The sequence below is a fragment of the Zalophus californianus genome, chromosome 1 (assembly GCF_009762305.2).
Source record: "Zalophus californianus isolate mZalCal1 chromosome 1, mZalCal1.pri.v2, whole genome shotgun sequence".
NCBI lineage: Eukaryota > Metazoa > Chordata > Mammalia > Carnivora > Otariidae > Zalophus > Zalophus californianus.
Genome location: NC_045595.1, coordinates 25,566,206 through 25,592,111, shown reverse-complemented (window position 1 = coordinate 25,592,111; position 25,906 = coordinate 25,566,206). Strand labels below are relative to the sequence as shown.

At 36.6% G+C, this 25,906-nt stretch overlaps 1 protein-coding gene and 1 pseudogene across 3 annotated transcripts in view; one reads left to right on the top strand and one right to left on the bottom strand.

Moving 5' to 3' along the window:
• DNAH12 (dynein axonemal heavy chain 12) overlaps positions 1 to 25,906 on the top strand; it is a 231,404-nt gene that overhangs the window by 33,005 nt on the left and 172,493 nt on the right. Inside the window, exons 8-16 of one of the 3 annotated variants that reach the window (XM_027587796.2) lie at positions 399 to 587; positions 1,275 to 1,431; positions 2,513 to 2,604; positions 3,319 to 3,497; positions 5,973 to 6,108; positions 17,776 to 17,901; positions 18,812 to 18,946; positions 19,500 to 19,693; positions 20,223 to 20,466. In XM_027587796.2, the coding sequence (XP_027443597.1) occupies positions 399 to 587; positions 1,275 to 1,431; positions 2,513 to 2,604; positions 3,319 to 3,497; positions 5,973 to 6,108; positions 17,776 to 17,901; positions 18,812 to 18,946; positions 19,500 to 19,693; positions 20,223 to 20,466 (1,452 nt within the window). Of the gene's footprint in view, positions 1 to 398; positions 588 to 1,274; positions 1,432 to 2,512; positions 2,605 to 3,318; positions 3,498 to 5,972; positions 6,112 to 17,775; positions 17,902 to 18,811; positions 18,947 to 19,499; positions 19,694 to 20,222; positions 20,467 to 25,906 lie in introns of those variants that run through there. The other 2 variants (XM_027587797.1, XM_027587798.2) reach the window with 2 other exon arrangements.
• On the bottom strand, positions 13,881 to 14,411 carry LOC113918891 (annotated as a pseudogene).

Sequence of the window (25,906 nt, the reverse complement as noted above, 5' to 3'; positions counted from 1 at the left end):
TTGACTAGGAGATAGCTCTGTACCACTGTCCCTCACCTCATTTGCATGTCACCTCATAACACCCTAACCCTCAGGTGTCTGGCCTCTCCTCCCATTAGTCTTCACCATGTTGTTTAGTTTTCTGTACCAGGGAAAGAAATGCTAAAGAATGTGGAAAATTCTAGTTGCCATATTAAGATTGTTGATATTCTATAAAAAAATTAAAGTTTGCATATATTGTTCTATTTATTATTTTACACCAAATTTAGTAGGAACATATTGTGCTGAATGAAGAAAATTGTGAGGACTAAACAGACTGATAGAATGCCTTAATTGTAGGTAATAGCTCACTGATTTTGAACTAAAGGTTAAAGGTTGAATTTGTACATTCTAAAGTAGTAATTTATGATATCATGCAGCTAAAGGATTTCTTAAAGAGAACTGTAGAAGGATTTGTGAAACTCTTTGACCAAGAAGATCAACGTGGGCTGCCAATATTTAAGATGGAATTGACATTTGATGATGATAAAATGGAATTTTATCCTACCTTTCAAGATTTGGAAGATGTTGTTTTGGGTTTGGTAGAGCGGATAACTGAAGCTCTACAGGTATTCTTCCATCCTTATCCAGTGGGTTTCTATATATGGGTCTCTTTCAAAATTTTCAATGGAGTTGAAACTATAAAGTGGACATGTACATAAAATGTTATAACTCTGTTTTATTTCCATCCTCCAAGTTGTTTTAAGTTAGAAGTACTTTCTCCTTGATAAAGTTCCCTGGCCAGAAATGATGTTTTCCTTCTTAGAACTTTTATTACAGTTAGGAATTGGTATTTATGTGTCCATTTCATCTTCTCTACATAGTTGTGAGCTTCTTAAGGACAAGATCCATGTCATGTTTGTTCCTTCTACTTTCTAGTATAATCACTTAGACATTATAGTGATTCAATAAAAAGTTGTTGAATGATAGAAAACTAACTCAAGTTTTTATATTAGAGTACAAACTATATAATTCTATTTTATTTTATTATTTTTTAAGGTTTTATTTTTAAGTAATCTCTACACCCAACGTGGGGCTCAAACTCCCAACCCCCAAGATCAAGAGTTGCATGCTATACCGACTGAGACAGCCAGGTGCCCCAAACTATACAATTTTAAATCATGATTTTGCATCGAGTTATCTTTTTTTGGACCATTGAAATCTGAAAAGAATGTTTAAAAATATTGTATAGGATCTATGTATAGACCAATTGCACAGATATTTGTTTCAAAAATTGTCATTTTAATTTTTGTTAGAATGTCCAAACAGTTCCCTCTTGGCTATCAGGAACTTCACCAACTGTAAATCTTGACACACAACTTCCTGAACATGTGTTACAATGGGCTCTTACTACATTGAAGTTGGCAGTACATCATAACTCAGAAGGTGCAAGAAAACATTATGAGACATACGGTATATATCACATATGTAGTATTATACCTTTTATCATAAAAGACTACCATTTTTATTTTAGCTGGACATTGGTCAAGTATTTGGTTGTCTGGGGCTGTCGTGAAAAAAGCAGGAAGAGCCAGAAGTCAGCATTGGCATGGCTTTTGGCAGAATCAAAGATCACACTCAAGAAACTTGAATTCTGTTGTTTAGTCCAAAGGGTGAATGTTAACAGGAACAGAGTAATAAAGCAAAAAAGCAGAGAGAAGAGATGTTGGAATAAGGAGAAAGCTAAATCAAGTTTTAAATTAAGATAATTTTTAATTTTGAAGAGTAGTTTTTTTAAAAAAAGATTTTATTTTTATTTATTTATTTGAGAGAGAGTGAGAAAGAGAGCACAAGAGGGGGTAGGGTCAGAGGGAGAAGCAGACTCCCTACCAAACAGGGAGCCCGATGCTGGACTCCATCCCGGGACTCTGGGATCATGACCTGAGCCGAAGGCGGTTGCTTAACCAACTGAGCCACCCAGGCGCCCTGAAGAATAGTTTTTTTTTTAAATTTTTTTTTAAAGATTTTATTTATTATTTATTTGAGAGAGAATGAGAGATAGAGAGCACGAGAGGGAAGAGGGTCAGAGGGAGAAGCAGACTCCCTGCTGAGCAGGGAGCCCGATGTGGGACTCGATCTCGGGACTCCAGGATCATGACCTGAGCCGAAGGCAGTCGCTTAACCAACTGAGCCACCCAGGCGCCCCCTGAAGAATAGTTTTGAAGAGACTGCAGCTCAGTTTTACAGTCTCTTCAAGGGTGTATGGGGTCAGTATAGTTATTTAACATTCTCTTAATCAAAACCTTCTATTAACTGGCTTATCTGTACCTCTAAATTATTGTAAGATCATTACATACACTATTTTCTTTATTTTAAAATGCCACGTTTAACCTGGTTTGCTTGTTAAGTCTATTTTTTTCTATTCCTGTTAATATATGTTAATTATTAATAATATTTAATTGAATAGTCTACTTCTTTCCATGATCATATTAAAAAGCACTTTATCTTTTTGAATGGGTCTTATTGAGATTTAAATTAGATTATTAATTTTCAGTTGAAAAATACAATTGGCTTCTTGATGGGACTGCAGATGAGATGATAGAGACTTTTCAGGCAGAAGATCATACTTTTGATGAATACACAGAGGTAAGTGGTAATTCTGTTTTTCATTAACGCCTTTGACTTTCTTTTTTTTAATTAGGGTTTTTTTCTGGAAAGTAAATGTTTCAACTAAAGTTAATAGAATTTCTTATTCGGAATACCATTTTAATAAGCTTATAGGTTAACTAAACAATTTCTTTAGTGATTCATTTACTCATTCATTGCTTCAACAATCACATTCAGACATCTAGCAAGATTTTGGTGACATAAAGATAAATAATACATACACCTTGTCCTGAGGAGCTTATATTTGGCCTGGAAGCCAGACATAGGAGTAACCACTATGACACGTGGACATAAGTACTGGAATGGAAATGTGTACAAAATGTTGTGGAAGCAAAGATGAGGGAATGATTGTTTCTGCTTTGGAAGATTGGTGAAGGTTTCTTGAAGAAGTGAAAAGTGAACTAGGCTTTGAAGTAGATATTCATAGGTGGAGAAGAGAGGGACTGTAACATGAACAAAGACCAAAAGGGTTTAGGGGTGTTCAGAGACTATCAAATGAACCAAAACAGCTGTAGAATAGGTAACATAGGAATGCAGTACATGGCTGGTTTAGAATATGAAGTTGGAAATATAAGTCGGAGCCATGTGGGACAATTTTAGGGTATCTTTGCTCAAGAGTTTGTTTTGAAGGTTTTTAGCTGTGCAAGTAATATACTTGGATCTGAATTTTAAATCCTTTTTTTTAATTTTAAGTTTATAGAAAGATTTTTCAGTCTTGCCTCAGAAATAATGCTTTTGCCTCAGTGGGTTCATTACCCTATGGTGCGTTTGGATTGTGAAGATTTGAAGATAGGCCTAACAAACAAAGCAAAAACCTTTGCAAACATATTACTAAACGATATAGCTTCAAAACATAGAAAAGAAAATGAAAGGTAAGTAGAAGTATTGCTAAACTCAGAATTATAGGGCTAAAAGAAATATTTTGCTAATAATAACTCTTGTTAAAATATGAGGGGCATCTGGCTGGCTCAGTTGGAAGAGCATGCGACTCTTCATCTCGGGGTTGTGAGTTCGATCCCCACATTGGGTGCAGAGATTAGTTAAAATAATAAATAAACTAACTTTAAAAAATTTTTAATATAAGTACTTACAACTTCTCTTCATAGCTGACTCCTTTTTAAAAAAGATTTTATTTATTTATTTTTATGAGAGAGAGAGAGAGCATGAGTGGTGGGGAGGGGCAGAGGGAGAAGCAGACTCCTTGCTGAGCAGGGAGCCCGATGCAGGACTCAATCCCAGGACCCTGGGATCATGGCCTGAGCCGAAGGCAGACGCTTAACTAAGCCACCCAGGCACCCCTCATAGCTGCCTCCTAAGGAGTTTTCCTTTGTAGTCCTGATGGTCTGGTTTTTGTTTGATACTATTTGAGGGTTGTTTTGAGGCAACCCAGGATATTTTTAAAAAAAGAAATTGAAATAAACCAGTGTTTGAATACAGGTTGCATGAAAATGGAGAGAATATAGACTCTCAATGATATTGAGAAGATCTGGGATTGTTCCTGACCCTAATATTTACTTTTGTGTCACCCAGCTTATTTTCGTCATCTGTAAAATAGAGACGGCAATGCTTGCTTTGCAGAGTGGCTGTGAAGTTAGATTCACAAACCAGTGCCCTGCTATCTGAATAGGTCATGCAGATAGTTTTATTTGTCTCATGCTGTGTTTTATTTTGTTTAAACACATTTTGAGTTGGCTATCAACATTTCAAAATTAGAAGATTTTACACACACACACACACACACACACACACACACACACAATCCAGATCTTTTACTTTTCTTGAAAAAGTGGGAAGACCATACCATGTTGGGCCTTCAGTGGTAAATGGAGCTGAGAAGCAGTTTTCATTTTAGGCAGGGAACGTGTCCTTTGGTTTGTTCACCCACTGCTCAAGCAACTCATCATCCAACTCATTTAACTTATTTGTTGCCTGTTTGTAACATCTGTAAAGATTAAAACCAATATATATAAAGCACTAGGCATAGTGCTTGGAACACGGTACTCAAGCAATGTTAGCTAGTATGTTTATTTTCCCAGAAGCAATGTGAGAAAATCCTGTGCTTTGGAATCTGAAAGACCTGGATTTGAATCCTGGCTCTGTGATGAACTAGTTCTGTGACTCTAGGCAAGTTATTTCATTTCTCTGAGCCTCAGTTTCCTGCTGTGCCAGCTGTAAAATTAATTCCCTCCTTGCAGGACTAATGTTAGCATCACAGATAACATTTGTAAAGCATCTGGCACAAGGCTTGGCATAGAATAGGTGCCCAATTAAGGGAGCTATCACATCAATAAATATTTTTAAGTGAATAAAAATATATGGCTGTCAAAAGTCAAGTATTGTCAGGTATACTTTGTACAAAAGTCTACTCCTATACAAAAATATATCAAAGATGGCAAAGCATCCATTTCTAACAATCCCATTGAATATCAGGAACGATGACAATGCCATAATCAAAAAATGATTTATGTTTAACATGACTTTGGGATTTATTTTTGGAGTATGTGTGACTTTTCTGGAAAATTCTATTACTTCCAACAAAATAATTTTATCTTACTATAAACCCATGACATAAGAGCTGCTGAAAAGTTGTTCAGATTCCTCTGTCTAGTTCATTCTTTAATTCTTTCCTATTTAAATTCTGTACTTGAGGTAGATAACATCAAAAGGAGGAAATGTGTGCCCCTAAGTAAAGTACAATTTATTAAATAAATTAATAATAATTAAAGAGCAGTTTGCTTGCTCACAGTTTGGTTTAACATCTGCTTGGGTCACCTTGCTCTCAATCAATTTGTTTGCCTCCTTGTCTTTTGCTGTAATGTCTCTCCCCAAGGGTCTTAGATTCTGTTCTAGCAAGAAGAAAGTGCCCCCATAGGATCTCCTGTCTTTTTGTCATTATCCACTTTAATGCATCCCTCCTAAATTTTTGATAATCAAGACTGAACTATCAAGCCCTACACTATCTAATTCCTGCTCACCTTTCCAGCTTCATGTGATATCACCTTCTTTGTTTTCATATTGGCCTGCTTGCTATTCCTAAGTACGCTCTGTATCACACTGCTTACTTAACTGGGTGTTCAAGAGAGTTAAAGAGATCCGCAGAAAAAAAATTTTAATATACCCTAACTTCCACATGAAAATGTTACCTCAGTTTTGTAGATTTTGTAGATGTAAGATGTATGCTGGGTTATATCAGATAAGTTGTCCTTAAATGTTTTAAAACATCTTAGTGATTTAATATTTTGAGGCTATCACAGTTCATATTTTACAATAATCATAATAACACACATGTATTGAGTATGACACGGCATTAATTACCATAGCCATAGTAAAGCAGAGTATTATGTCAGTATTTGCAGTGAATTTGAAGCGATTAAAGAGCATGCATTAAAAGTCCCTGAGACAACAGAAGAGATGATGGATCTGATATCTTATGTAGAAAAAGCCCGGACTACAGGGATTCAAGAGTTGGTTTTACGGATCAAGGTAAGAATCTTTTAATTTACATATTTTAAATTAGTCTCTTTTTATTGTGAAAGATGATAAACGTATTGAAAAATGTATAAAACATAAAAAAAGTAGTTATAAGGTGCCTACCTATATTGCCATGACCGAAGGTAAGAAATAGGATATTGCCTGTACCCCTGAATCCCTCTGCATGTGACTTTCTGATCATAACTGCTTCTCTCCCTCTCTCCCCTAGAGGTTTTCCCTTGGTTTCTACAGTAATCACACATTTTTATTCTTTAGTCCCACCAACTATGTGTTCATCCTCAAACAACATGGGCTTAAAATTTTTTCCTTCTTTTATAATTTCTACATTTAGTAGTATGCTTATGCCTACCCCAGCAGAGTACAATATTCATCTGTATTGTACTCTAATTTTTTGTTTAAAATGTGAAATATAACACACATACCCAAAATTGCATAAAGCATAAATTGTGCAATTTAAAATATTATAAAGTAAACACCCCATAATTATCACCCAGGGAAGAGATAGAACCTTGCCAACACACTAGTAGTTCATCACAGTCTCCTCTTTTTCTTGGATGTGAACACTATCCTAACTTTTATAGTAATCACTTCCTTGCACTTCTGTAGAGTTTTACCATCTAAATATGCATTCCTAATCAATATAACTAATTCTTGTCTCATTTGGATCTTTACATAAATAGTCATACTGTTTCTATTCTTTTGCATCTTGTCAACACTGTTTCTTAACTTTATTTTCATTGCCGTTTTATATTCACTATCATATAACCATATAATAATTTGTTATTTTAGTTTTATTGTTCTGGATATTTGGTTTGTTTCTACTTATGTTATTAATAGCAATGCTGCTGGGAACATTTCTGGTGTATATATTCATGCATTTTTCCTGGGTATTGTAACATATATTTACTTTCACCTTTACTAGCTAAGGCAAAACTCTTTTCTAAAGTAGTTCCAATTTTATACTCCTATCAGCAGTGTCTAAGAGTCCTATTGTTTTACACCTTACTTATGCTTGCTATTGTGAGATATTTTAAATTTGCTAGGCTGTTCTCTTAACTATAGAGAACAAACTGATGGTTACCAAGGGGGGGAGGTGAGTGCGGATGGGTGAGTGAAATAGAGATGGGGATTAAGGAGTGCACTTGTGATGAGCACAGGGTGATATATGGAAGTCCTGAATTAGTATATTATGCACCTGAAACTAATATTATATTGTATGCTAACTAACTGGATTTTAAATAAAAACTTTAAAAAAAGAAAAAGGAAGAAAATTTCTGTTCTGTTAGGTGGAAATCATTGTATTTTTAATTTGCATTTTATTGAAAACAAATGAATTTGAACACTTTTTGTATGCTTTTTAAAAATAATTTTTGTATTGTGAAGGTAACATATGACAATAGAAAAGTAGGAGGTACAGAAAAACATTAAGCTGACCAAAAACATGAAACATTTTCTACTTAATAGAAAATTGAGTACCATATTTTTAAGATTGCATCATAAACAAAAAAAGATTGCATAATAAACATGTTTGACTTAAGATTGAAACGTAATTATGAAACATAAAAATGTATTTTTGAATATTTTAACTTACAGGTTTAGATGTAGATATGTTAAGAATAAGTGAATTATTTAACCATTCACTGTTGGATATTTAAGATGCTGCCAGTCTTTATCTTTTAATTTATTTTTAAAAAATTTGTTTTTAAGATTCTTCCAGTTCTTTTTAAAGTTTACATTCAATTAATTAACATATAATATTTTAGTTTCAGAGGTAGAGTTCAGTGATTCTTCAGTCTTTTTTTTTTCATTGCTTTTTACTTCTGTAAATAATATTTAGAGAAGTATATTGAAAAGCATTCCTCTAAGTTTGTCATTAGCAATATGTCCAATGTCTTTACAAATGCTGTGCCCCACAAAGAAGGATTAATTGTAAGATCAGGCTGTGATTGACCTGAACACAGATTTTTTCTAAGCTGAAAGATTTCTTGTTTCATTCCATTTTGCATTTGAACACACTGTATGTTGTGTTTCCCCATTAAACTGCAAGTATATGATTATAATTATTAAAAAAATAGTATATTGGGGTATTTCAAAATACCAGACGCCTCGGATATTCCCATGTTAACAAGTGGGGAAAAGAATAACCCCTATTTGAAGTCTTCAGAAACACAAGTGCTTCATCAGTCTTATATAATACCCAGTGCTCATTACATCGCATGCCCTCCCTAATGCCCATCATCCAGTTACCCTATCCTCCCACCCCCTCCCCTTCAGCAACCCTCAGTTTGTTTCCTAGAGTTAAGAGTCTCTTATGGTTTGTCTCACTGTCTGATTTCATCTTGTTTTATTTTTCCCTCCTTCCCTATGATCCTGTTTTGTTTCTTAAATTCCACATATAAGTGAGATCATATGATAATTGTCTCTCTGATTGACTTATTTTGCTTAGCATAATACCCTCCAGTTCCATCCACATCATTGCAAATACAAGATTTTTTTTTGATGGCTGAGTAGTATTCCATTATATAAATATATACACCACATCTTCTTTATCCATTCATCTGTTGATGGACATCTGGGCTCTTTCCATAGTTTGCCTACTGTGGGCATTGCTGCTATAAACGCTGGGGTACATGTGCCCCTTCAAATCACTACATTTGTATCCTTTAGATAAACACCTAGTAGTGAAATTGCTGGGTCATAGAGTAGCTCTGTTCAACTTTTTGAGGAACCTCCATACTGTTTTCCAGACTGGTTGCACCAGCTTGCATTCCCACCAACAGTGTAAGAGGGTTCCCCTTTCTCTGCATCCTCACCAACAACTGTTGTTTACTGCTTGTTCATTTTAGTCATTCTGACTGGTGTGAGGTGGTTTATCATTGTGGTTTTGATTTGTATTTCCCGATGCTGAGTGATATTGAGCATTTTTTCATATGTCTGTTGGCCATTTGGATGTCTTCTTTGGAGAAGTGTCTGTTCATGTCTTCTGCCCATTCCTTGATTGGATTCTTTGTTCTTTGGGTGTTGAGTTTGTTAAGTTCTTTATAGATTTTGGATACTAGCCCTTTATCTGATATGTCATTTGCAAATATCTTCTCCCATCTGTTGGTTGTCTTTTGGTTTTGTTGACTGTTTCCTTTGCTTTTTATTTTGATGAAATCCCAATAGTTCAGTTTTGCTTTTGTTTCCCTTGCCTTTAGAGATGTGTCTAGCAAGAACTTGTTGAGGCTGAGGTCACAGAGCTTGCTGCCTGTGTTCTCCTCTAGGATTTTGATGGATTCCTGTCTCACATTTAGTTCTTTCATCCATTTTGAGTCTATTTTTGTGTATGGTGTAAGAAAGTGGTCTGGTTTCATTCTTCTGGATGTGGCTGTCAAATTTTCCCAACACCATTTGTTGAAGAGACTGTCTTTTTTCCATTGGATATTCTTTCCTGCTTTGTCAAAGATTAGTTGACCATAGAGTTGAGGGTCAATTTCTGGGCTCTCTATTCTGTTCCATTGATCTGTGTGTCTGTTTTTGTGCCAGTACCATACTGTCTTGATGATTACAGCTTTGTAGTAATAGAGCTTGAAGTCCAGAATCGTAATGCCATCAGCTTTGTTTTTCTTTTTCAACATTCTTTTGGCTATTTGGGGTCTTTTCTGGTTCCATACAAATTTTAGGATTATTTGTTGCAGCTCTGTGAAGAAAGTGGATGGTATTTTGATAGGGATTGCATTGAATGTACAGATTGCTCTAGGTAGCATAGACATTTTAACAATATTTGTTCTTCCAATCCGTGAACATGAAATGTTTTTCCATTTCTTTGTGTCTTTCTCGATTTCTTTCATTAGTGTTTATAGTTTTCTGAGTGCAGATCCTTTGCCTCTTTGGTTAGGTTTATTCCTGGATATCTTATGGTTTTGGGTGCAACTGTAAATGGGATCGACTCCTTAATTTCTCTTTCTTCTGTCTTGTTGGTGGTATATAGAAATGCAACTGATTTCTGTGTATTGATTTTATATTCTGCCACTTTACTGAATTCCTGTATGAGTTCTAGCAGTTTTGGGGTGGAGTCTTTCGGTTTTCCACATAAAGTATCATATCATCTGCAAAGAGTGAGAGTTTGACTTCTTCTTTACTGATTCGGATGCCTTTTATTTCTTTTTGTTGTCTGATTGCTGAGGCTAAGACTTCTAGTACAATGTTGAATAGCAGTGGTGATAGTGGACATCCCTGCCATGTTCCTGACCTTAGGGGAAAAGCTCTCAGTTTTTCCCCATTGAGTATGATATTCACTGTGGGTTTTTCATAGATGGCTTTTATGATATTGAGATATGTACCCTCTATCCCTATACTCTGATTTGATCAAGAAAGGATGCTGTACTTTGTCAAATGCTTTTTCTGCATCTGTTGAGAGGATCATAAGTTTCTTGTTCTTTCTTTTATTAATGTATTGTATCACATTGATTGATTTGCAGATGTTGAACCAAACTTGCAGCCCAGGAATAAATCCCAGTTGGTCGTGGTGAATAATCCTTTTAATGTACTGTTGGATCCTACTGGCTAGTATTTTGGTGAGAATTTTTGCATCCATGTTGATCAGGGATATTGGTCTGTAGTTCTTTTTGATGGGGTCTTTGGTTTTGGGATCAAGGTAATGCTGGCCTCATAAAATGAGTTTGGAAGTTTTCCTTCCATTTCCATTTTTTGGGACAGTTTCAGAAGAATAAGTAATAATTCTTTAAATGTTTGGAAGAATTCCCCTGGGAAGCTGTCTGGCCCTGGGCTTTTGTTTGTTAGGAGATTTTTGATTACTGCTTAAATTTCCTTACTGGTTATGGGTCTGTTCAGGTTTTCTCTTTCTTCCTGGTTCAGTTTTGGTAGTTTATACATCTCTAGGAATGCATCCATTTCTTCCAGAATGTCTAATTAGTTGGCATATAGTTGCTCATAATATGTTTTTACAATTATTTGTGTTTCTTTGGTGTTGGTTGTGATCTCTCCTCCTTCATTCATGATTTTATTTATTTCAGTTTTTTTTCTTTTTGGTAAGTCTGGCCAGGGGTTTATCAATCTTATTAATTCTTTCAAAAAACCAGCTCTTAGTGTCATTGATCTGTTCTACTGTTCTTTTGGTTTCTCTTTCATTGATTTCTGCTCTAATCTTTATAAATTCTCTTCTCCTGCTGGATTTAGGCTTTATTTGCTGTTCTTTCTCCAGCTCCTCTAGGTGTAAGGTTAGGTTGTTTATTTGAGACCTTTCTTTGTTTCTTGAGAAAGGCTTGTATTGCTATATACTTTCCTCTTAGGACTGCCTTTGCTGCATCCCAAAGGTTTTGAACAGTTGTGTTTTCATTTTCATTTGTTTTCATGAATTTTAAAAATTCTTCTTCAATTTCCTGGCTGACCCATTCATTCATTAGTAGGGTGCTCTTTAACCTCCATGTATTTGAGTTCTTTACAAATTTGCTCTTGTGATTGAGTTCCAGTTTCAAAGCATTGTTGTCTTAAAATATGCAGGGGATGATCCCAGTTTTTTGGTACTGGTTGAGACCTGATTTGTGACCCAGGTTGTGATCTATTCTGGATTATGTTCCATGTGCACTCAAGAAGAATGTGTATTCTGTTGCTTTAGGATGGAATGTTCTGAATATATCTGTGAAGTCCATCTGGTCCAGTGTGTCATTTAAAGCCCTAGTTTTCTTGTTGATCTTCTGCTTAGATGATCTGTCCATTGCAGTGAGTAAGGTGTTAAAGTCCCCTTTCAATCTGTAGGTGCCTTTGGGTCTAAAACGAGTCTCTTGCAGACAGCATATTGATGGGTCTTGCTTTTTTATCCAATCTGATACCCTATGTCTTTTGATTGGGGCATTTAGCCCATTTACATTCAGAGTAACTATTGAAAGATATGAATTTAGTGCTATTGTATTACCCATAAAGTCTCTGTTTCTGTATATTGTCTGTGTTCCTTTCTGGTCTATGTTACTTTTGGGCTCTCTTCTTTGCTTAAAGGATCCCCTTTAATATTTCTTGCAGGGCTGGTTTAGTGATCACAAATTCTTTTAGTTTCTGTTTGTCCTGGAAGCTTTTTATCTCTCCTTCTATGTTGAATGACATCCTAGCTGGATAAAGTATTCCTGGCTGCATATTTTACTCATTTAGCACCCTGGCTAGATCATGGCAGTTCCTCTGGCCTGCCAGGTCTGTGGATAGGTCTGCTGCCAGTCTAATGTTTCTACCCTTGTAGGTTACATACCTCTTGTCCCAAGCTGCTTTCAGGGTTTTCTCTTTGTCTGAGATTTGCAGTTTCACTATTATATGCCATTTTATATGAGGTTTGATCTATTTTTATATTGATTTTGAGGGGGGTTCTCTGTGTTTCTGGACTTGAATGCCTGTTGCCTTCACATTAGGGAAGTTCTCTGCTATAAATTGCTCCAGTATACCTTCTGCCCCTCTGTCTCTTTCCTCTTCTTCTGGGATCCCAATTATTCTAATATTGTTTTGCTTTATGGCATCACTTATCTCTCAAATTCTCCTCTCATGATCCAGTAGTTGTTTATCTTTTTCTCAGCTTTTTTATTCTCTATCATTTGGTCTTCTGTATCACTAATTCTGTCTTCTGCCTCATTTCTCCTAGCAGTTAGAGCCTCCATTTTTTATTGCATCTCATTAATAGCCTTTTTGATTTCACCTTGATTAGATTTTATTTCTTTAATTTCTTCAGAAAGGGAATCTCTAGTGTCGTCTATGCTTTTTTTTTTTTTTCAAGCCCAACTAGTATCTTTGTAATCATTATTCTGAACTCTGGTTCTGACATCTCACTTGTAACCATGCTGATTAGGTCCTTGGCAGTCAGTACTGCCTCTTGTTTTCTTTTTTTGAGGTGAGCTTTTCAGTCTTGTCATTGTCTTAGTTAATTGACCTCCTCCTCCTTTTGAATACTTTTATATCCTTTTTGACTATTTGGAGTTCCTCTTTTGTGAAATGCCTTTACATGGTTTTACCTATTTTTCTTTGGGGTTTTGCGGTTTTTTTTTTCTTATTTTTAAAAAGATTTTATTTATTTATTTGGGAGAGAGAGGGAGACAGCACAAGCAGGGGGAGAGACCAAGAGAGAAGCAGACTCCTCACTGAGCAGGGATCCCAACACAGCTCGATTACAGGACCCCGGGATCATGACAGAAGCCAAAGGCAGTTGCTTAACTGACTGAGCCATCCAGGTGCCCTCTTTTCCTTGTTGATCTGTAAGAGGGTTTTTTTTGTTGTTGTTTTTTGGGTTTTTTGTTTGTTTTCTTTTTTTAAATTGTGATAAAATATACATAACAAAATTTTAAGTGTGCTGTTCAGTGAGTAGTTTTTTTTTAAGATTTTATTTTTTATTTATTTGACAGAGATATAGAGATAGCACACAAGCAGGGGGAGCAGCAGGCAGAGGGAGAGGGAGAAGCAGGCTCTCTGCTGAGCAGGGAGCCCGACATGGGGCTTGATCCCAGGACTTTGGGGTCATGACTTGAGCCGAAGGCGGCTGCTTAACTGACTGAGTTACCCAGGTGCCCCCAGTGTAGTAGTTTTGAAGATGTTATTGATAAGTATCCTTTATCTTTTAATCTAATTTATTTTAACTTTTTAATGGTGTTTTATGATGAAGAGAAATTCTTGATTTTAATGCAGTTAAATGGAGCAATGTCCCCCCCCCCCTTTTTAAAGTTTTTAAATTTATTTTATTTTATTTTTTTCACTGAAAAGTTTTTATTGACCTTTTGTATAGAAAGGGGGATTTATTTGCCAGATAGGATGATCCTATCATACTTCTGCTGGAACCAGTGCATGGCCTCCTCTTTGCTGATTCTGTGTTTGGCCCCAGTGTGGCCTGTCCTACGCTTCTTGTCTGCGATGCTGAAACTTGGCCTATGCAGCACCACGTAGAAGTCCAGGCCATAGATACCAATGCTTGGGTCATATTTGATCCCCAGATTGATGTGCTCCTGGATCCCAAAGCCAAAGTTTCCAGTATCAGAGAAGTTTTTTTCTTAACTCATACTCTTGCACCTTTAGACCTTTCTCCAGGATTTCTTCTGCCTTTGCCCCACGGACTGTGCAGTGGATGGCAATCTTTTCATTTCTCCTGATACCAAAGGATCTAACTGTGTATCTAGCTTTGGAGAACATGGGAGTCTGGCCTGTGAGCTGCTCTAGCACCTTGCTGCCTGGGTCAGTCTGTCTCCACTCTCCCCCACACAGATGTTGAGGCAGAGCTTGCAGATGCAAAGTTCCCACTTGGGGTTCTCCTTTTCACCTTGATCCACCATGGTGGAGAACAGGAAGAGTCCTCCCCTTTTTTTAGAGAAGGAGAGAGAGAGAGGGAGAGATAAAGAGAGAGAGAGAGAGAAGTGTGGTGGAGAGGGACTGAGGGAGAGGGAGAGAAACTTAAGCAGGCTCCATGCCCAGTGTGGAGCCCAATGCAGGGCTCGATCTTACAACCCTGAGATCATGACCTGAGCCAAAATGAAGAGTCAGACACCTAACTGACAGAGCCACTCAGGTGCCGCCAATGTTTCCTTTTATACCTAGCACTTTCTGTGTCTTATTTAAGAAATCCTTTCCTACCAAGGGTCATGTTGCTTTTCTCTTGTATCCTTTTTTAGGCCTGTCTAGTTTTGCCTTTTATGTTTACATTTTCAGTCTTCCTAGAATCTTAGTTTTGTGAATGACGTGAGGTCCTACCTAATTATTTTTCCACATAGATGAGTAATTATGTATTTATCAAAGAGATTGTCCCTTCCCCACTGCTCTGCAGTGCCACCTCTATCATGTATTAAGTGTCCATATTTATATAGATCTAATTTAAGACACTCTGTTCTGTTCCATTGGCCTTTCTGTCTTTCCTGGTATCAATACCACACTGATTTAATTCAATAGCTTAACTTTACAGCAATAATACATCTTTTTTCCCCCTTTAAGCCACTAAACTTTTATTTATTTTTATTTTTTTATTTGAGTATAGTTGACTCACAATGTTACTTTAGTTTTAGATATACAACATAGTGATCCAACATCTCTATACATTATGCTATACTCTCCACAGTGTAGCTACTACTTGTCACCATGTAACACTCTTACAATATCATTGACTATACTCTCTTGTGCTGTACCTATTACTCCCATGATTTATTTATTCCATAACGAGAAGCCTGCATTTCTCAATCCCCTACACCATTTAGCCCATCCCTTGAGGCAACCATCAGTTTCTTCTCTGTATTTATAGGTCTTATTCTAGCAATAATAACTCTTGATACCTGGTAGAACATGTCCTCCCATTCTTCTTCACCAAGTTTCTTGCTTGTTCTTGGACCTTAGCATTTTCATATCAATTTTAGAATTAGCTTATCACATTTCATAAAATAACCTTTTGGGATTTGGTTGAGATTGTCTCAAATTTATAATAAATTTTGAGAATTAGTGTCTTTCTAGTATAAATTTTACAATCAGTTTTTCACATTCCATAAAAATCTGGTAGGATTTTGATTAAAAATGCATTAAATAGAGAGAATTGGCACATTTACACATGGAGTCTTCCAATTCATGATATATCTTTTATTTATTTGCCTCTTCTTTAAATCTGTCAGCATTTTATAATTTCCTCTGTAGAGGTTGTACACATCCTTTTTTTTTAAAGAGGATATTTTCTTTTTTTTTTAAGATTTTTATTTATTGAGAGAGAGAGAGAATGGTAGAGAGAGAGCATGAGAGGGAGGAAGGTCAGAGGGAGAAGCAGACTCCCTGCTGAGCAGGGAGCCTGATGCGGGACTCGATCCTGGGACTCCAGGATCATGACCTGAGCTGAAGGCAGACCCTTAAACAACTGAGCCACCCAGGCACCCGTACACATCTTTTTTAGATAAATTTTCAGGTACTTAATATCTTTTAATGTTATATTAAATGATATCTTTAAATTTTTGAATCTTTATTACTTGAATACAGAAATTAATTTATAAAATAACTAATAGACCTTATTTTTTAGAATAGCTTTAGATTGGGGCACCTGGGTGGCTCAGTCATTAGGTGTCTGCCTTCGGCTCGGGTCGTGATCCCGGGGTCCTGGGATCGAGCCCTGCATCGGGCTCCCGGCTCGGCAGAAAGCCTGCTTCTCTCTCTCCCACTCCCCCTGCTGGTGTTCCCTCTCTCGCTGTGTCTCTCTCTGTCAAATAAATAAATAAAATCTTAAAAAAAGCAAAAAAAGAATAGCTTTAGATTTAAATAAAAATTGAGCAGATAGTACAGAGTTCCCATATCACATAGTCCCTGCTGCCCCTCCCCCACTCAATTTACTCATTATTAGCATCTTACATTAGTATGATACATTTGTTAGAATTAATAAACCAGTATTGATACATTATTAACTAAAGTCCACAGGTTATCAGTTTTTCTTAGTTTTTACTTAATGTCCTTTTTTCTGTTTCAGGAACCTATCTTAGACACTACATTATATCTAGTTGTGTCTTCTTAGGCTCCTCTTGGCTCTGACAGTTTCTCAGATTCCTTTTTTTTTTTTTTTTTAAGTAGGCTACACACCCAACATGGGGCTTGAACTCACAACCCTGCGATCAAGCGTTGAATGCTCTACCAACTGAGCCAGCCAGGCTCCCCCTCTTTAGTTTTGTTTTTAATGACCTTGATAGTGTTGAGAAGTATGGGTCAGGTATATCAGAGTGTAGCCCCGTTTTGGAATTCATCTGATGTTTTTCTCACAATTAGACTGAGGTAGTGGGTTTTCTGAAGGAGGATCAGATCACAAAGGCAAATGCCATTTTCATCACATCATATCAGGGGTACATATTATCACCATGACTTACCACTATTGATGTTGACCTTGATCTCCAGTCTGAAGTAGTGTTTATCAGGTTTCTCCACTCTTTTCTCTCCCTTCCCATATGTCCTTTCTGGAAGGAAGTCACTCTTTGCAGCCCACACTTCAGAACGGGGGAGTTAACACTCTCCTGGAGTAAAGTAGCTACATAATTTATTTGGAATTCTTCTGCATGGGAGATTTGTCTCCTTCTTCCCTTATTAATTTATTCAGTGACTTATTTATATCACTATGGACTTATGGATATTTATTTTATTCTTTGTGCTATAATATAAAATTTATTGTTATATATAAATTCATATTGATCACTGAATTTTTTTTAATTTTTGAAATTTCTTTTTTCTTTAAAAATGTTGTATATTGGAGTGCTTGGATGGCTCAGTCGGTTAAGTGGCCGACTCTTGATTTTGGCTCAGGTCATGATCTCCTGGGATCAAGCTCTGCTTGGTCAAGTTCTGTGCTCAGCAGGGAGTCTGCTTGAGGATTTCTGTACCTCTCTCACTCCCCTTATGCCCCTCATGTGTGTGTGCTCTCTCTCTCAAATAAATACACAATTCTTAAAAAAAATAAAAATGTTATATATTTTTTATTTCTCTTCATTTTAATAGTTTATCTGAAGATTTTTTGAGGGATGTCTACATGTACCATCATATAAATTACAAATAGTGAGAGTTTTGGTTCTGTCTTCATAAACATGACATGTTTCCAAAGCCTTGTTTAGAGTATTAGAGATTGCTGGTTCTTCTCTTTTCCATAATGCCTTAGTTTTTCTACATGGTGTATTATATCTGGAGTTTCCTTTGTAGGAATCCAAACGTCGAATGAGTTACTTTTTAGATGTTTTCCTATTTTCTCAAGAGGACTTAGCTTTAAATTCAGCTATCCTTATGTGGCCTAGGAAAATTAATCCCATCTTTGATGAAAATGATGAGGTAAATATCTTTTTCAGTATATATTTTTGTATTCTGACATTTTAAGCACATTTATTTGATCTACCTTTAAAAACTAACTTTATGTGTCAATATGAGTTTGGGGCTAGACATTTATGGCCCTGCAGGTTAAGAACAGGCTGTTAGGCTTAATACAGGGTCTGGTAAGAAGTGGGACTGACATTAAAGAGGTCAGAACTATTATAGACTGGTAATAATAGTAAGCACTGCCTTAAGTGCTTTGCATTTAATCATTCATTTAGTACCTGCAGAAATCTCAGGTCCTCCTATTTCCCCCATTTCATAGATGAGAAAAGTGACTCTCAGAGAAGTTAAGTAACTGGCCCAGGATGAGAGAGAAAAGAAGTAGCAGATTCAGAATTTTATATCAGACTGAATATACTTTAGATTTTGGAACAGTTCTAGTGTAAAGCAACTTCTCCTAAAGTGGGAAGTGAGATGGTATAGTAATGAAAAAGCAAATTAAGTCAGATAAACCAAAGTTCTAGTGCAGATTTTGTCTTTTATGACTTTGTGACATTGGACATGCCTCTTGATTTCTATAAGCCTAAATTTCTTCATCTCTGAAATGAGAATAATAATAATAACTGTGCTAACGTAGGTAAGGTATTGGGTAGTTTCTGACACATGGCATGTCCTCAATAAGTGGTAGCTTCTACCGTTACCCAGCATCTGTTAATAATACATAAGAGTCATTACAGTCACTTCAGAGAGCTAGGAAAATCTTTGAGTGGTTTATTATTCTTTGCATTTTTTTATTAGTGTTTCATTTTTGTACTCATTTTTACTTCTGTGGTGTTTTTTATTAACCATACAAAGCATTCAGATTTCTGACTTGATAAGTTTCCTTTGCAACAAAATAATTAACCTGACCAAATTGTCTCTTAAAAAGCTCATTGACAGTGCTAAACATAAAAAAGAAAATGAGCTAATTGCCAAGAGAGAGAAACTGATTTTGGAAATAGAAAAGGAATCATGTCACATGGAAGAGTTTACAGAATTTGCAGAATTGGACCGCATGCAACAGGTATGATAAACACCGAAGAGCATAACTATGATAGGCCTGTAGATTAATACAAGACATGTTTGCATACATTTAAAAATACAGAAAAATATATGCTTACTATGGCAAAGAGGGGTCTGACTCTTAGGCCTGGAACTGGTACTATGTACGTGATCTTTCTTGTGACTTAGCTTTCTATCTGTAAAATAGATGGAACCATATCTTTTGCTCTATATCATAGTAGTGTTGTAAAGTTGATATTTAAAGTTGCAGTGTTGGTGCCTGGGTGGCTCAGTTGATTAAGCATCTGCCTTTGGCTCAGGTCATGATCCCAGGGTCCTGGGATCAAGTCCCGCATCTGGCTCCCTCTTCGGGGAGTCTGCTTCTCCCCCTCCCTCTGCCCCTTTCCTCTGCTCATGTGCACATGCTCTCTCTGTCTCTCTCTCAAATAAATAAAATCTTAAAAAAAATAAAGTTGCAATGTAAATGCAAGGACACAGCCTATGCAGTGTCATATAGTCTTATTTTTATAACATTACTTGGATATTTGTTGAGACAAAAAATTATTTGCTTTCAGTATGTGACAGATGTAAGGCAACTACAAAAACGTATTCAGGAATCTGAGGAAGCAGTTCAGTTTATTAATAAAGAAGAGGAACTTTTCAAATGGGAATTGACAAAATATCCTGAACTGGATAAATTAAAAGTGAACATTGAGCCCTATCAGAAGTTTTTCAATCTTGTTCTGAAGTGGCAACGGACAGAAAAACGGTAATTTCTGGTAATGTAATAAAAATCAAGCAAATGATGTAAAAGCATTTGTAAGATGTATAGTGATTTTTGATATTGTTGTTGGCTAAGAGTTTAAAAGTAGGACATATTCATCCATTTGAAAGAGACCCATGTGTCATACAGGAGAAATGCCAGCTGGTGCTAAGGTAGCACCTCACCTTACTAATATGATACTAAAGTCTCACTTGGGTTTTCCAGAGCTGTTTCACCTCTTTATGCAATTAATGAAGTTGACTAATATTTTTTGGAGTCAAATCTGCATTTCATTTGGCTACTCTTAGTCATCCGTTTATAGTCTGATGCATATTTTAGCACGTGCAGCATGGTGAGATGATGGTGTTCATATTATCTCTCTACCATCAACTCTACCTGTGTGACTGAGAAAACTGTTCACTGCTCTGGCCCGCACTTGTTTCTCTTATAAAATGAGGAGGTTAGCCTGGAGAATCTCCAAGTCCCCCTTTGCACTCCAGAAGTTTCTGAGTTTAATATTTTGTCTTCAATTCAGGTGGATGGATGGAGGGTTTTTGGACCTTAATGGGGAAAGTATGGAAGCTGATGTGGATGAATTTTCCCGAGAAATTTTTAAGACCCTGAAATTTTTCCAAATGAAGCAAAAGAGGGAATTACAAGAAAAAAGAAAGGCAGCAAAAAGGCGATCTCTGGGAGAAGAGAGACTTGAAGAAGAACCAAAAGAGAATCCTACTATTACTATGTGCTCCACAGTAATGGAGCAGATAAAAGTTTTTAAGGTATGAACACATCTAATGACATTTTAGAAAGCCCTGGTAGGAGCTATTCACATCATCCAGTGCTAATGAAGAGAAATAGAAAGATTTGGAAGCAAAACCAAAGCTGAAGCTGGAAAACTTGACCTATTACTGAATCCATGCTTCATCCTTTGCTGATAAAGTCACTGAAATCAACCCCTTTGTAGAACAATGGATGGCAGATAGCAAAGCCTAGAATGACCAGCGACAACCATATAACGAGGGTAAAAAATGACCAGGGCAGACCCATCAGCCTATCCAAGCGCAACAACACAGGGTATCAGTTAGTTGGGAAAGCTGTAAAGTCACACCACTTAGGTTTGTATCACACTTCTGTGCTTGGTCGTGGCATACCTTGGGCAAGCTGGTTAGCCTCACGGGCTTCAGTCATCTTTACAAGAGGATAATAAGTGTTTTTGTGATGGTGCATAAGGCCTCCAGTGTCCCTAGGCAGCAGTGGCAGTGGTCCCAGGGGTAGTGCCAAGTTTCCACTGTCGTCATACTCAGAGCGCAAACTCGGATGGCATTTGGAGCATTGTTCCTGTGTGGGCTGAGCACGCTCAGGGATTCCATGAGCTGCCTGAAATTTTTTCAAATAAACCACTTAAAATCATTTTCAATATTGAATATAGTTGTGTGGCTTAAAAAATATAAAGAGATATATCTGAGGGGTGCCTGAGTGGCTCAGTTGGTTAAGCATCTGACTCTTGATCTCAGTTCAGGTCTTGGTGTCAGGGTTGTGAGTTCAAGCTCTGTGTTCGGCTCCATGTTGGGCGTGGAGCCTACTTAAAAAAAAAAAAAAAGATGTATCTGGAAAGTTTCCTCCCCATGTTTCTCACCCATATAACTCAGGTTATCAATGTTAGGACTTTCATGTGTATACTTCCAGAGTTTTGTTACACATATAACAATGTGAATATATATTCTTATTCTAACATCTTTCTACATAAAATATAGCATACTATATGTATTATTCCCCACCCTTTGCTTTGATTACTTTATCTTGGAGACTTTTCTCATCGAATATAAACTTTTTTCCTCCCTTTTTTTTGGTACCTGTATAATGTTATATATTGGTGTTAGATTTCATGTGTGTGTGTGAAGGTGTGACTTCAGGGTAAATTCCGGAACAGTAAATGCCAGGTTAAAATCTATAGTCAAATTACCTTACCTAGGGGCTATGCCTATTTAAAGTCTCACCACCCTCAACAAGAGAATATCCATAAACTTGGGTTTTTGCTAATCTGCTAAGAAAATTTTCATTTCTCTTATTACCTAAAATGTTAAGCATATTTGTATATATTTAAGAATGTTTTGTATTTCTTTGTGAACTGTTTGGTCTTATCATTGTCTATCTATTGAATTATTGATTTTTTCTTACTGATTTCTAGGACATAATATATATTAATCTTATTTATATTTCTATATTAATATTTCTAGGACATATTAATTTCCTAGGACATTCTAAGTATATATAGTACATATATATTAGAGAGACTATGCTTTGTCTATGATGTATTTTGCAAATATTTGTTATTTGTTTTTTGACTTTATCATGGCTCTTGCCTTACAGAAGACTTTTTCTTTAAAGATTTTATTTATTTATTTATTTGAGAGAGAGAGAGAGAGAGAGAGAGAGAGAGAGAGAGAATGATCAAGGAGAGGGGCAGAGGGGGAGGGACAAAGGGGGAGAGGGAGAGAGAGAATCTCATGTAGACTCCTTCTGAGCGCAGAGCCCTGCTCAGGGCTGGATCTCACAACCTGGAAATCATGACCTGAGCCAAAACCAAGAGTTGGACGCTTAACCAACTGAGCCACCCAGGCGCCTCCTTGCAAAAGCCTCTTTATGTTTTTATTTGAATTTAGATTTATTGTTCCAAAGTAAATGGAAAAGGAAGATTTTTTATTTTTATGTAGTTATCATTCTTTTCCTTTTTTTTAAATTAAGTAATCCCTATGCCCAACATAGGGCTCGAACTCACCACCCTGGGATCAAGAGTCTCATGCCCCACCGACTGAGCCAGCCAGGTGCCCCCATTCTTTTCCTTTGTCTACTGAATTTTAAATTATAGCTAGAAATGCTTTCCTCATTCCAAGATAATGCTGTTTTTTTGTTTTTTTTTGTTTTTTTTTTGTTTTTTCCTCTTTGACATAGAGCCTTTATTGAGCATTCTTTTCTGGACTGCTGCCTTTATAGTGACCTTTGGGCCTCGGGGCCATGGTAATCTATTTACTCCAGATTGGGGCTTCAATTTCTGGCTCATTTACATCAAAGTCCAAAATAAATAACACTCCAGAATAGTTTTTTTATTAAGTTCAATTAGCCAACATATAGTACATCATTAGTTTTTGATGTAGTGTTCATTAGTTGCATATAACACCCAGTGCACATCACAACATGTGCCCTCCTTAATACCCATCACCAGGTTACCCCATCCTCCCATCCCCCTCCCTCCTGTAACCCTCTGTTTCCTTCTAGTACTTTCATAGTTTATTATTTGCTAACATTTTATTGAGGATTCTTGAGGAGGAAGGGGTGTTGATCTTAATTTTCTTGTAATGTCTGTGTCAGGTTTTGGTATCAGGATTATATTTACCTTATGAAACAAATGGGAAGTTTTATTTTCTCGATTTTATTTCTCTTTTTTAAAATATTTTATTTATTTTTTTGAGAGAGACAGAGATAGTGAGAGAGAGCACAAGTGGGAAGGAGGGGGAGAAGCAGACTCCCTGCTGAGCAGGGAGCCCGATGAGGGACTCGATCCCAGGATCCTGGGATTGTGACCTGAGCCAAAGGCAGATGCTTAACCAACTGAGACACCCAGGTGCCCCATATTTTATTTCTTTTTTAAAAAAGATTTTATTTATTTGAGAGAGTGTGCACATGAGCTGGTGCTGGGGAGAGTGGCAGAGGGAGAGAGAGAAGTGGACTCCCTGCTGAGCAGGGAGCCCAATGTGGGGCTTGATCCCAGGATCCTGGATCATGACCTGAGCATGATCAACTTATTCACTTTGAGAGTATGTCCTTTCTACTTTGTAGGTGTTAATAATTCATTTATTTAATGAATAATTTTTGAGTGCCTGTTATATCAAGTTCTGTTGAATGCTGGGGAATAAGCAAAAACACATGATGATGATAACAAATGGAAGGTTAAAAACAAAGTCCTTACTAATCAAAATGGAAAGTTGGATAATCTATGATCCTCTAATTTTAAAAAAAGTAAATTTTAAAGAAAGTTAAAAAATTTACTTTATTAAATTATTATTTATAAAAAATGGAAACATGATGGTTATACAAATATAAAAATAAACGTATCAAATATTTTATTCTATTTATTAATTAATGAGAGAAACAGTTAGGTGGTAAGTCTGGTTCAGAGAGCAGTTGAGGAGCTGAGTATTTATGGGCAATTTAATAAAGGAATGTTAGAAAAAGATTGCTAGTATTGATCTAAAACTGGTTAATGTCACACAGAACAAAGTATAACACTTGGAGTTACCTTTTGTATTTAACAGAAATTACTTGCCTCTCTACTGGACAAAAATCTACAAGTTATAATTTTACAAAGTCTGGGACATTGAGTAATAAACAGTGAGTTGAATAAAATACAGTCTTTAAATAGTTACATTTTCCTTAGGTGGCCCTATACCTGAGATGACATTGAAAGGACACACCAGCTACCATTTTTTTCCTTTCTCCCCCGTTTTTTTTTTTTAATTTAATTTTATTATGTTATGTTAGTCACCATACAATACATCACCAGTTTTCGATGTAATGATCCATGATTCATTGTTTTCATGCAATATCCAGTGCTCCATGCAGTACGTGCCCTCCTTAATACCCATCACTGGGCTAACCCATCCCCCCACCCCCCTCCCCTCTAAAACCCTCAGTTTGATTCTCAGAGTCCATAGTCTCTCATAGTTCATCTCTCCCTCCGATTCCCCCCCCTTCATTTTTCCCTTCCTTCTCCTAATGTCCTCCATGCTATTTCTTATGTTACACAGATAAGTGAAACCATATGATAATTGACTTTCTCTGCTTGACTTATTTCACTTAGCATAATCTCCTCCAGTCCCATCCATGTTGATGCAAAAGTTGGGTATTCATCCCTTCTGATGGCTGAGTAATATTCCAGTGTATATATGGACCACATCTTCTTTATCCATTCATCTGTTGAAGGGCATCTCGGCTCTTTCCACAGTTTGGCTGTTGTGGACATTGCTGCTATGAACATTGGGGTGCATATGGCTCTTCACTACATCTGTGTCTTTGGGGTAAATACCCAGGAGTGCAATTGCTGGGTCATAGGGTAGCTCTATTTTTAATTTTTTGAGGCACCTCCACACTATTTTCCAAATTGGCTGTACCAACTTGCATTCCCACCAACAGTGTAAGAGGGTTCCCCTTTCTCCACAGCCTCTCCAACATTTGTTGTTCCTTGCCTTGTCAATTTTTGCCATTCTGACTGGTGTAAGGTGGTATCTCAATATGGTTTTGATTTGAATTTCCCTGATGGCTAATGATGATGATCAGTTTTAACAGTTTTTAAATGAATTCCTTAGTGGGGCACCTGACTGGTGCAAGTGGTGGAGACTGCAACTCTTGATATCAGGGTTTGAGCCCCATGTTGGGTGTATAGATTACTTAAAAATATTAAAAAATAAATGAATTCCTTAGAATTTTCTATATATGAGATCATATAACCTGTAAATAGAGATAGTTTTATGTTTTTCTTTCCAATCTAAATGTCTTTTTAAAAATTTTTTTTACGGGGCGCCTGGGTGGCTCAGTTGGTTAAGCGACTGCCTTCAGCTCAGGTCATAATCCTGGAGTCCCGGGATCGAGTCCCACATTGGGCTCCCTGCTCAGCAGGGAGTCTGCTTCTCCCTCTGACCCTCTTCCCTCTCGTGCTCTCTATCTCTCATTCTCTCTCTCTCAAATAAATAAATAAAATCTTTAAAAAAAATTTTTTTATGTAATTAATGGCTTGGATATTGACATTAGAGTCTTCTAGTTCAATATTTTTCTTGTCCAGGTCACAGAAACTGACTTTTGCCCCTCAGAGAGAACACAATATAGCAAGAGAAATTGCTGTAAATAACTGGTAATACGAGGCAGAATGAAGAAATTCATAGGTAGAGGATAGCAGTATCCTCTGAAAGAAAAGGGCATGGAGCAATTAATTTTGTCATTTGGAAAACAGATAAGGCTTTACTAGGGACGTGACCAGAAGTGTAAATATGATTTTGTTGGGCTTTGAATTAGATTGGGAACAGGAAGAGATAAGTGTTCTTTCTCTATCTCTCTCTCTTAACACATTTTTATTATCTAATACTTGAGGACTATATGTAACATACATGTAAGCTATGAAGAAAATGAACATGCATGAACTCTTACCTATTCTTTAAAATTAAAAAA